Source organism: Rhinopithecus roxellana, chromosome 14, assembly GCF_007565055.1.
Source record: "Rhinopithecus roxellana isolate Shanxi Qingling chromosome 14, ASM756505v1, whole genome shotgun sequence".
Taxonomy (NCBI): Eukaryota; Metazoa; Chordata; class Mammalia; order Primates; family Cercopithecidae; genus Rhinopithecus; species Rhinopithecus roxellana.
This window is the reverse complement of record NC_044562.1, coordinates 124,582,420-124,594,486: the sequence shown is the minus strand read 5'-3', so window position 1 is coordinate 124,594,486 and position 12,067 is coordinate 124,582,420. Positions and strand designations below refer to the sequence as shown.

The window sequence follows — 12,067 nt, the reverse complement described above, 5'->3', positions numbered from 1 at the left end:
AAGACAAAGAGCCAAGAGATACAGAAGACTTAGATGAAACACAAAGTCACCCCAGAAAGAGAGAGCCTAACACTACATGCCAAAACACTGCACTCAGGTAGGGTTTGCTAGTTCACAGCACTTGCCACAGGGAAGGGGCTTGAATGTAAACAGGACTAGAAATGGAGCCTTGGAGAAGCTCAGATACACAAAGAAGGAGTGGATGGGAATGATGGGAAAAAAGGAAATAAGAGGGGAAAATTAAGGATCTTGCAGAAGTGAAAGGAAAACAAGACAACCAGCCTCTCTCACCCGCCTCTATCCATTAAAGAAACTTCAGAAGAGGGCACTTTGAAGCTATTTGTGATATTACTAGGAATGGAATAGAACAGACCACATCCATATAAAACTACTTTACAAAACAGAAAATGAAAATCAAATCATTTCAGCTAATGAAAATATTTCCCAGAAAATCAGTCACAAAACAGAAGAAAATTGTCACATACCAAACTGAATCAGATATCCTCAAACAGTTAAGGAGGATATGAAAAAACCATGTTTAATAAGAAATACTAAAATCAAGAACAGAGATGGACCAAAAAAACCCACAAAGAAATGAAACCACAACTGATTTAGCTCAGGATAGAAGTAAAAGAAAAAAAGACAACCATATAAAAAATGAAGACTAAATTACAGGAGGCCCAAAAGAGAATAGATTTATATTTAAAATTTATACAAGGCATTGAAGAAAAGTGGGAAACAACCAAGAGAATGAAAATGAGATATAGCAGTAAAGAAATGGAAGAGAAAGTGGTATAAATGAAAGACAAGAAAAGTAGGAATATTCAATTCATTAGTTTCCTTTAAGGAGAAAAATCAGAACACTAAGAACTAATACAGTCCCTATGGCTTAACAAAGAGGATACATTTTGAGAAGCTCCTCGTTAGGCAGTTTTCTCGTCATGGGAGCATCATAGAGTGTACTTATACAGACCCAGATGCTATAGCCTACCACTCACTTAGGCTAGAAAATTAATGGAATACAAACTTTCTATTAAACAATATGGATGAAAGGGGAAAATACAAATTGAAAGTACAGAATTTGCCGGGCGCGGTGGCTCAAGCCTGTAATCCCAGCACTTTGGGAGGCTGAGGCGGGCGGATCACGAGGTCAGGAGATCGAGACCATCCTGGCTAACACAGTGAAACCCCGTCTCTACTAAAAAAAATACAAAAAACTAGCCGGGCGAGGTGGCGGGCGCCTGTAGTCCCAGCTACTCGGGAGGCTGAGGCAGGAGAATGGCGTAAACCCGGGGGGTGGAGCTTGCAGTGAGCTGAGATCCAGCCACTGCACTCCAGTCCGGGCGACAGAGCGAGACTCCGTCTCCCAAAAAAAAAAAAAAAAAAAAAAAAGTACAGAATTTTTGAAAACCAGTGAGAATGAAAGCACTACATATGAGAGAACCTATAGGCTATACGTAAGAAATTGATGGAAGGAACTTTCTTTTTTTTTTTTTTTTTTTTGAGACGGAGTCTCGCTCTGTCGCCCAGGCTGGAGTGCAATGGCCGGATCTCAGCTCACTGCAAGCTCCGCCTCCTGGGTTTACGCCATTCTCCCACCTCAGACTCCCGAGTAGCTGGGACTACAGGCGCCCGCCACCTTGCCCGGCTATTTTTTTGTATTTTTTAGTAGAGACGAGGGTTCACCATGTTCACCAGGATGGTCTCGATCTCCTGACCTCGTGATCCGCCCGTCTCCGCCTCCCAAAGTGCTGGGATTACAGGCTTGAGCCACCGCGCCCGGCCGATGGGAGGAACTTTCATAGCCCTAACACCTATATCAGTAAAAACAAAAGAATGAAAATAAATGAATTAAATTCCTAACTAAAAACCCTGGAAAAAAAAGTCAAAACAAAAGGAAGCAAATGAAAAGGAGAGGGTGATGAAAACAGATGAAATTAATGAGTTCAATCTAGTTCTTTTAAAATCAACAAAATAGAGAAGCCATTAGCTAATTTAATCAAGAAAAAAGGGGAAAGCACATATATATAATAAAATAAATGACAAAAAAAGGCACATATTAATAACTACTGATACAGAGGAAATGTGTTAAAAATATTACTTTGCACATCTCTGTGTATGTAAATTTGAAAACCAAGTTAAATTAGACAATTTCCTAGGGAAATTCCTACCAAAAATAGAATTTATATCAAAACTAACCCCAGTAAAAACAGAAAGTATAAACAAATTTTCATAGAGACAATTATCAAGGAACTGCCACATTAAAAAGAACCAGGCCCAGATAGTTTCACAGGGAAATTCAACTAAATATCAAGAAACCATATAGTCTCAATGCTACATAAATTATTTCAGCACATGATAATTGGAGGAAATTTTCCAACTTCTGTGAAGCAACTATAACATTGGTACCTAAACCTGATAAAGATAGCGTATCTTTAAAAATAGCAGACCAATAATACTTAAGAAATTTAATGCAAAATCTGAAGTAAACAGACTCTAATATCATTTTAAGAACATAATACATGTTGATCAAATATGAGGAGATGATTATTTAGAAGTCTGTTTATATAATTTGCTTCATTAATAGGTCTAAGCAGAAAATTATATCATCTCATTTGTGCTGAAAAAGCTTTTGATAAATTTAACTTAAAACTCTTGGGAAAAGAGTGGAATAGATGGCTACTTCCTTAAAATAAGAAAACATATAGAAACTTTAGTCTTAAACACAGCATCTTAATTGGGGAAGCCATAGGGGATCACTAAGGTCAGGAACAAAGCAAGGATGCCTGCCATCTCCACTGCCAATCAAAATTGTTCTGCAGTTATTAGCTAGTGTAATTAGCAAGAGAAAGCAGAGTTATGGGAGTTGAAAGAAGAACTCTGTTTGCAGTGATAGGACTGTATAATTGGAAAAATTCAAAAAGTCAATGTTAAAACTAATGAAAACAGAAGAATCCTGCAAGGCAGCAGGATATATAGTTAACATACAGTAATCAGAAGCATTCATATACACTAATAACCATTTAGAAGATGTAAATATAATTTTCATTGTAAGGGGAATAAAGGTAAAATGCCTAACAGAAAATGTTTGAAATCTTAATGAAGAAAATAAAACGCTTCTCAAAAACACACTTGAACAATAGAAAGATAGCCCTCAGACTCCTAGGCTCAAGTGATTCTCCTGGCCCAGTTTCCCTAGTAGCTAGGACTACAGGTGAACACCATGATGCCCGACTAATTATTTTTCTTAATTTTTTATAGCAATTAGATCTCACTATGTTGCCCAGGCTGATCTCAAACTCCTGGCCTGAAGCAATTCTCCTACCTCAGCTTCCCAACGTGCTGGGATTACAGGTGTGAGCCACTGTGCTATAACCTGTGCTTTACTTATTCTAAAAAATAAATCAACAAGGATGGAAAGAGAAAAATAACCTAAACCTGAAAGCAAGTTGAGACACATTAATCCAGCTGTATTTTAAATGAGTAACATAACCACACCAACAGGGATTGGTGAAGGGAGGATGGAAAATCTAATCCAAGTGATTTATGACACATCAAATGTGTTTGACTCTATACTCCCAGTTGTGGTGGAGGATGGGACTGCAAAAATATCTTGAGGTCAGGTGCGGTGGCTCACGCCTGTAATCTTAGCACTTTGGGAGGCCGAGCCGAGTGGATCACCTGAGGTCAGGAGTTCAAGACCAGCCTGCCCAACATGGTGAAACCCCATCTCCACTGAAAATACAAAAGTTAGCTGGGGGTGGTAGCACACGTCTGTAACCCCAGCTACTCAAGAGGCTGAGGCGGGAGAATTGCTTGAACCTGGGAGGCGGAGGTTGCAATGAGGCGAGATCACGTCACTGCACTACAGCCTGGGTGACAGAGTGAGACTCCATCGCAAAAACAAAAAAAAAATCTTGAACCCTATTATCTAAGCTTGTTTTTTGTAGTGATATGGATAGAGCAATTCTGAAACTCTTTCAGAAATGCATTATTGGTTGGGCGAAGTGAGTAACTAAATGTGTCAGTGTTGTTGGAAGTCAGAATTTCTTACTGCGGAAGTGAGATGCAAATATGAAATGAAGGAAGGCAAGGAAGAACCCAGTGGCAATGAATTGGAATTGGAGGTATTGGTGTGGACTTACTGGTTTTTAATATATGGATAGGTATGTGGGTATGGACATAGTAAGTATTTGTGTGTATGCATATATACAAGCAAACATTTCCCGGCTTTCTTCTGAAAGAGTCTAGAAGCACTGACACCCTCATAGCAGTGAGCACACATAGCTTGATTTTTTTTACACATTCCTTATGGTTACTTTTAGTAACCATGCTTTCCTCAGAAAAATGACTGATTTCAAGGTTGAGGCAAGGAAGGTACAAGATGAACCTGGAACATCCTGGACTGCTAGACAGTAAGGGAAGTGCTTTTAAAAACGATAGGGGCATTTCATAGAGAGCTAACTTGAAGGGACTCACATTGGCCAAATCTGGGACAATTTGAGTTCTAAATATTTAAGGACAGGAATGATTATAAACCGTTGGAAAAAATAGGAATTCTTGGAACCATATTGATAATTAATGGATAAACAAAGAACTAGAGGAAAGGGGAGGTCACTTCCTACAGAACAAAGATGATTGGTAAATGTAGAGGATATGATTTTGTAACCATGTTCATAGTAAAGATTGGTTCAGCAAGAATCATGAATAGATATTAAGTCTAGGTGGAAATTTGAAGAGCATCATCTTGCATGATTTTTAAGTGTTTCTCTATAGAATGCGTCTGCATTGCAAGGAAAGTGGAGAAATAGGACAGTGTCTCCAAATTAACATCACAAATGAGGAGTAAATGGAGATCGTACACATTGGGCTGTGATACTCTGACGTACTCAATACCACTTATATGCTATTTGGTCTAGGCATGTAAAATCTGAGTCTAATTGTGAGGGAACATTAGATGAACCCAAAATGAGTAACATTCTATTTTTAAAAGAGTTTGAAAAAAGAAAAATTTGCACAATTTTGGGAGCATATTAAAGACACATGAGCCAATTGAAATCAGAGTTCCCAACTGGCCAAGACTGAAACAGTTTGAACAACAAAATAAAATAATAATGGGGCCGGGCGCGGTGGCTCAAGCCTGTAATCCCAGCACTTTGGGAGGCCGAGACGGGCGGATCACGAGGTCAGGAGTTCGAGACCATCCTGGCTAACACGGTGAAACCCCGTCTCTACTAAAAAAATACAAAAAACTAGCCCGGCGAGGTGGTGGGCTCCTGTAGTCCCAGCTACTCGGGAGGCTGAGGCAGGAGAATGGCCTAAACCTGGGAGGCGGAGCTTGCAGTGAGCTGAGATCCGGCCACTGCACTCCAGCCTGGGCGACAGAGCGAGACTCCGTCTCAAAAAAAAAAAAAAAGAAATAGTAATAATAATAATAATAATAATAATATTGGATTGTAACTCAGAGTACAAAATAAATATCCTTGAGTTCATACTGATAAAAATAATTGATTGGATATATAAATTAATGGGACAGAAGAGACAAATCTCCTGTGCAGAATTCTAAATGTATCTAGATATTCCACCCTCAAGGAGGTGAAGCTAATTCCCACTCTGCAAGTGTGTGCTGCACATAGTGCATTCCTACCAGAGAGTACAGTGCACAGAGAGGGGAAAAGGAGTGGCGTTACAGGGCAGCAACCCGACTGACACTGTCTCAGCCAGGTGATGAAGGTTAACATCCACAGGCTAAGCCAGAATGGCAGTATGTACTCTTGACATGATGTGATGACAGTGGCACTTTACCTCTCTGGTCTTCCTCCCTGAAATACATAACCCAGCTTAATCATGAGCAAAAAACATCAGATAAACCATAATTGAGGGAATTTTTATGAAAAACTTGACCAGAACTCAAAACTGTCAAGGTCAGTAAAAACAAGGAACATTTGAGAACTGTCACAGCCAAGAGGAGCCTAGAAATATGACAGCTAAACATAATGTGGTATCTTGAAGGGGATCCTGGAGCAGGAAAATGACATTAGATAAAAACTAAGGAAATCGTGTACGTACATACGTGCTGACAGCATTATTCATGACAGCCACAAAATGCAATAAACCCAAATGTCTATCAGTGATGAATGGATAAGCCAAATATGGTCTGTCCGTGCAATGGAGTATTATTCAGCCATAAAAAGGAATGAAGCACTGATATGTGTTACAACATGGATGAACCTTGAAAATATTATGCTAAGTGAAAGCCAGAAAACAATGGGCCACATATTGCATCGTTCCATTTATATGAAAGGTCTAGAATAGGCAAGTCCATAGAGACAGTAAGTTAGATTAGTAGTTGGCAGCAATGGAGATTGGGAAGGGGGGAAATCAAGAGTGGCTGTTTTGGGGTACTGGGTTTCTTTTGGGGGAGATGAAAGAAAATGTTCTGGAATTAGATAATGGTGCTGGTAACATAACCTTGCAAATATGCTAAAAACCACTGAAGCTACCCATTTTAAAGTGGTGATTTTTTTTTTTTTCCTTTGAGACGGAGTCTCGCTCTGTTGCCCAGGCTAGATAGAGTGCAGTGGCGCGATCTCGGCTCACTGCAAGCTCTGCCTCCCGGGTTCACACCATTCTCCTGCCTCAGCCTCCTGAGTAACCGGGACTACAGGCGTCCGCCACCACGCTCGGCTAATTTTTTTTTTTGTATTTTTAGTAGAGACGGGGTTTCACTGTGTTAGCCAGGATGGTCTCAATCTCCTGACCTCGTGATCTGCCCGCCTCGGTCTCCCAAAGTGCTGGGATTACAGGCATGAGCCACCACGCCCGGCTAAAGTGGTGAATTTTATGCTATGTGAGTCATAGCTCAATTTTTAGAAACTAAGGAAATCTGAATAGTGTATGGAATTTAGTTAGCCAAAAAGTTCGGAGGAAGAGGAAACTATACTCAAAATGTCAATGTTGTAAAAAACAGTGAAAAGCTGTTCCAGATTACTTGAGATTAAAGAGCTATGACAACTAAAGGCAATGGATGATCCTTACCAAGATGTGTAGTGGTTGAGGGAAAAGGTCATAAAAGACACATTATGCGGCCTGGCGCGGTGGCTCATGCCTGTAATCTCAGTACTTTGGGAGTTTGAGGTAGGTGGATAATTTGAGGTCAGGAATTCGAGACCAGCCTGGCCAATATGGTGAAACTCCGTCTTTACTAAAAATACAAAAATTAGCCGGGCAGTAGTGGCTGCGTGCCTGTAGTCCTCGCTACTTGGGAGGCTGAGGCAGGAGAATCACTTGAGCCTGGGAGGTGGAGGTTGCGGGGAGCCAAGATCGCACCACTGCACTCCAGTCTGGGCAACAGAGAAAGACCCTGTCTCAAAACAAAACAAAACAAAACAAAACAAAAAAACACATATGGGGTCAGTTGACAAAACTGCAATAAAGATAGTAGATTAGATTACAATTATTTTATCAGTGTTAAATTTATTGTATATAATCAGAATCATTTGCATTTTGATTATATAATAAAATATTTTTAATTTTAGGAAATACACATCTTTTGAGATAAGGGACATGAGTATGCGACTTATTCTGAAATTATTTGAGACAAGTTTATGTCTGTAGTGTATACACACACGAGAGCAGAGAAAGAGCAAGGGGTCCAGAACAGGAGGGAGACAGTTCATATGTGAATCCAGGTAAAGGGTAATAACATATTTCGTGTTATTCCTGCAAATTTGTTTTCCTGTGAATTAAGGAAAACAAAATTCAGAAAGGCGGGTGTTAGCAAGGAGGTACAACAGAGGGAACTCATTACTCTAGATAAGAATGTAAATCTGTTGAAACACTTTGTAGGGTAATTATCTTGTACATTTCCTACTTCAATTTTTAGGTATATATCCTAAAGTAATTGTTGTACATGTGCCACTTGCACGAGGAAATATGTGCAATAATATATTAGGAGCATTATTTGTTATAGCCAAAAACTGAGGAGCTATCCCCTATTAGTGTAGGAACATTTTAATACAGCAGTGAAAATGAGTAAACTGTGGCATATTGGAATGGTATACGAATATCAAAAACAATACTGAATAAAAAAAGCAACTCACTGAAGGGTATAAACAGAAACATTCCATTAATATAAAGGTCAAAAGTAAACTATATATTATTTAAGGCTACATATGTGAAAAAAAACTGTAAAGAAAAGCAAAAGAATGATTTGTAGTTAATTCTGGGGATGGAGGGTACACAGGAGGACTTGGAAAAGCCTGGTAACATTCTGTTTCCTAAGCTGGTGTTTTCTTTAAACTATTTCTAATACTCTAGTATGTATATTTCTTAATTTAAAAAAGTTTCAAATCAGACAAAACTCTCTAAGCCAAAAAAAAAAGTCTGCCACAAGTCATTAAATAAACAAAGCAAATAATAAAACAGTATGTAAGTTATTAAGTTTTGTTAAGAAATTACATATGCATCTACATCTCTGTGTTTAAATGGACATACAAGTAGTTTGCGAGGATAAACATGAAAATATGGTTTTGGGGAATTAGGATTTCAGGAAAATTTCTGCATCACCTGTATTTTTTTTAATTTTGAAGTCCATGAGCATTTATCCGTCAGACTCACATTATGAGATTATACTTCTTAAAATGTTGTTTATTGATGTAAAATAATTACACATATTTATAGGGTTATACTTCTTTTATCTTTACTACTGTTGAATAAGTAGCCTAAAGGTAGGGTCTGTGTTTTGTACATACTTCTCTGTATTCTTATAATAAGAATTGGAAAAAAAATAAACCAAAACAACTAAAACCAAAAAATGTGTGGAAAGTCACTAACACTGTTTAGAAATATTAAATGAGGCCGGGCGCGGTGGCTCAAGCCTGTAATCCCAGCACTTTGGGAGGCCGAGACGGGCGGATCACGAGGTCAGGAGATCGAGACCATCCTGGCTAACACAGTGAAACCCCGTCTCTACTAAAAATACAAAAACTAGCCGGGCGAGGTGGCGGGCGCCTGTAGTCCCAGCTACTCGGGAGGCTGAGGCAGGAGAATGGCATAAACCCGGGAGGCAGAGCTTGCAGTGAGCTGAGATCCGGCCACTGCACTCCAGTCCGGGCGACAGAGCGAGACTCCGCCTCAAAAAAAAAAAAAAAAAAAAAAAAGAACTATTAAATGAGAAAAGCAGGTTAAAAGGCAGTATTTTACATATACAATATTAGTGCCCTTAGTATGTGTATTCTGTGTCTTAAAATGAAACGCTCCACTGTTAATGATTATTATCTCTCGGTATTATAATTTTTCGGTAGTTTTAATTTTCTTTGTATTTTCCTTATTTGCATGTATTACATATGAAAGCAAAAAAAAATAGAATATTTATCATTATTAAAGATTGAAGTTCTGAGGTGTTTTCAGTAACATTATCCTCACCTTTGGGGTCGTGGCTGCCTGCCTGGAGGAGTGCTGTCTCGTTAAGGATTAAGACAAGTGGCTGAGGATTTGCACTTCTGTAAGTGGCTGCTTCATCCTTTGACACCTGTGCTGATCATTTGTGTGCGCTGTGCCTCCTTCAGGTGCTGCACTATCTGGCAATCCAGAAACCTGCAGACCTTGCTCGGCACCTGTTACCTTGTGTGATTCATGCAGCTATACTCAAGGTAAAAGAAGAAGGTAAATGTCATATTTAACTAGTCATTAGTCATTTCCAAAGTGAAAGTATATTTTGCTTAATTTATTTAATGCTGGCTTTAATCTTCTTTAAAATAGAAAGTCTGGAAAACATTTCTTCAGTTAAGAAGATCATAAAGCAGATAATATCCCATTCCAGTAAAGTTTTGCACTTCCCCAATCCAGAAGACAAGAAATTGGAAGTAAGTTTGATGTAGTGTCAGCATCTTGCCAAGTGTTCTCAGTTGGCAAAAATAATTTTTAAGATGCGTTTTCAAAGGGCTTTGCTTTTTTGCCATCTCCCAACGTATGCCTCTTCCTTTTCCACCGCCAGGAAATCATTCACCAGATTACTAATGTGGAAGCTCTCATTGCAAGAGCTCGGTCACTAAAAGCCAAGTTTGGAACTGAGAAATGTGAACAGGAGGAGGAAAAGGAAGATCTTGAAAGGTAATTGCTATTTGGCTAATTCGGTTTTGTCTGCAGTAGGAAAAGCCACCACTCTCTTAAGAAAAATTGTAATAGGATATTAAGACTCTTTTGTGGTACTCATATATTATTTGAAACAAGCATTGTCTAGAGACAGAAATAATTATCATAGCATTTGACCTTTCCTGTATTTCTGAGTCTCTACCAGGTGTTTCCATTCTTCCCACTTTTAGAAACAGTCTCCCAGAGCCTCCTTTTCTAGGGATTCCTTGGTTTGCTCTTGGAGATGTGGTGTCTTAATTTCTTGTGGAGGAGGTGTTAACTGTGTTGCTCACCCTGCCTCAAAACTTTGTTTGCAGCTGTTACTATTCCTTGACCACAGGGTGCAGGTGCTGAAACCATTTCTGCTTACTGTTCCTAGTTGTTTATTTTAAACAAGATTTGTGATAGCAAAGGTACACATCCTATGCGCCTTGCAATTATGTTTTGAAAGAGTGACCAGATGGCTTTTCTCAGATGAAGCAAATGATTGGGGCATTCTCTTTATGAGACTCAACACCATTACCAGTGGAGCCTAGATCAGTGTGAGGTCTTGTTCATTTTTTGCCCGTGTTATTTGGAAGGGCAATATCGTTTTAATGTGTAATAAAGTGTTTACAAATTAGCTTGTTCAGTGGCTTAAATTTGTCATTTAAAATTTTTCATTAGCCTTTCCATAAGAAATGGCATTATTGATGCTAAATAATTAATATTGTATGGCAAGGCATTTGCTGTCTTTTAACAAGTTCGTGTTTGCATTTTATGTCTTTTGTTGAGTGAAGTTTTCTCCCAGACTACTTTGCTCTTGAAAGTATCTTCCTTTTAAATGAGAAGAATAAGCTCTAATCAAGGGACTTGTTTCTAAAATAGTAGTATGAATTAAGAGCAGGTGGTGCAGGCTTGGTGGCTCTGTGCCTTCAACTCTGTTAGTTCCATCATATGTTATCTGTGACATACTTGGAAGTTCAGTGTTTCCAGCATCTAATGGAACAGTTTACAATTGCGACTTTGCCCAACACAAGTATTTTAAGCATATGTGCACGTGTGCGTGCACACACAGACACATACCCCTTAAAAAAAAAACAAAAACAAATATGGATCATTGCTTTTATTGGATAAATGTAACTTAGTTTATATCATACAAATTTTTTTTTCATCTTTTATTAACTGTAGCATTTTCTAAGCTAGTCTGAAAAAAATAGACTGTTTTTTCTTACACTTTGACAGAGATGGGCTTTAAAAATTTTTTATTAACAGTCGAAAAAGCAGGAAGATTGTCAGTGAAGTCGATAATAATTGCAAATGTCAATCTGTCTTGCTGTAAAATTTCACTCCAACTTCGTTGGGTTTAGCCAGTATCAGCTTGAGGATTTGTCCACAAAACTCCTGTGGGAGGATGGACGCCCAGTGGCCTGGACAGCTCACTTTCCATCCTTTCGTTGCCTGTCTCTCTCTCCTAGGTTTGTGAGTTGCCTGCTGGAGCAGCCTGAAGTGTTAGTCACCGGTGCAGGAAGAGGACATGCTGGCAGGATCATTCACAAGCTGTTTGTGAATGCTCAGAGGGTATGTGAGAATCATTATTGACTCCATCATGATCTCTCCAAACCTCTACTCGAGAAGAGGCTGTTTTAGTTCCTGCACATGGCTGATCACACTCATGTCAGCTGAGTGTAAGCCTGGGCATTGGGTTTGAACACTGAAGAAACAATGACTTCTGAGTCTTTGAAATCCATTTGATTTCCTACCTGTTGAATTAAAATGATAAGCATATTCTAGGACCTAAATTTTAAAAATTAGAAGAGTCCAAAATCCATTGTTATAGAAGTTGGCAGGGACTCAGTTAGCAATGGCCAGTGTTGTGCTGTGGGAAAAAAATAGGAACTTTCAAATTAGAATGGAGTTCAGTTTTACCATCTTTAAACCCCATGTGGGGCAA

The 12,067-nt window shown here is 38.9% G+C and overlaps 1 protein-coding gene across 3 annotated transcripts in view; it reads left to right on the top strand.

Moving 5' to 3' along the window:
• RAB3GAP1 (RAB3 GTPase activating protein catalytic subunit 1) overlaps positions 1–12,067 on the top strand; it is a 112,875-nt gene that overhangs the window by 95,230 nt on the left and 5,578 nt on the right. For 2 of the 3 annotated variants that reach the window (XM_010367401.2, XM_010367394.2), the window contains exons 20-23: positions 9,570–9,666; positions 9,763–9,866; positions 9,998–10,113; positions 11,592–11,694. In XM_010367401.2, the coding sequence (XP_010365703.1) occupies positions 9,570–9,666; positions 9,763–9,866; positions 9,998–10,113; positions 11,592–11,694 (420 nt within the window). The remainder of the gene's footprint in view (positions 1–9,569; positions 9,667–9,762; positions 9,867–9,997; positions 10,114–11,591; positions 11,695–12,067) is intronic. The other variant, XR_004053204.1, reaches the window with a different exon arrangement.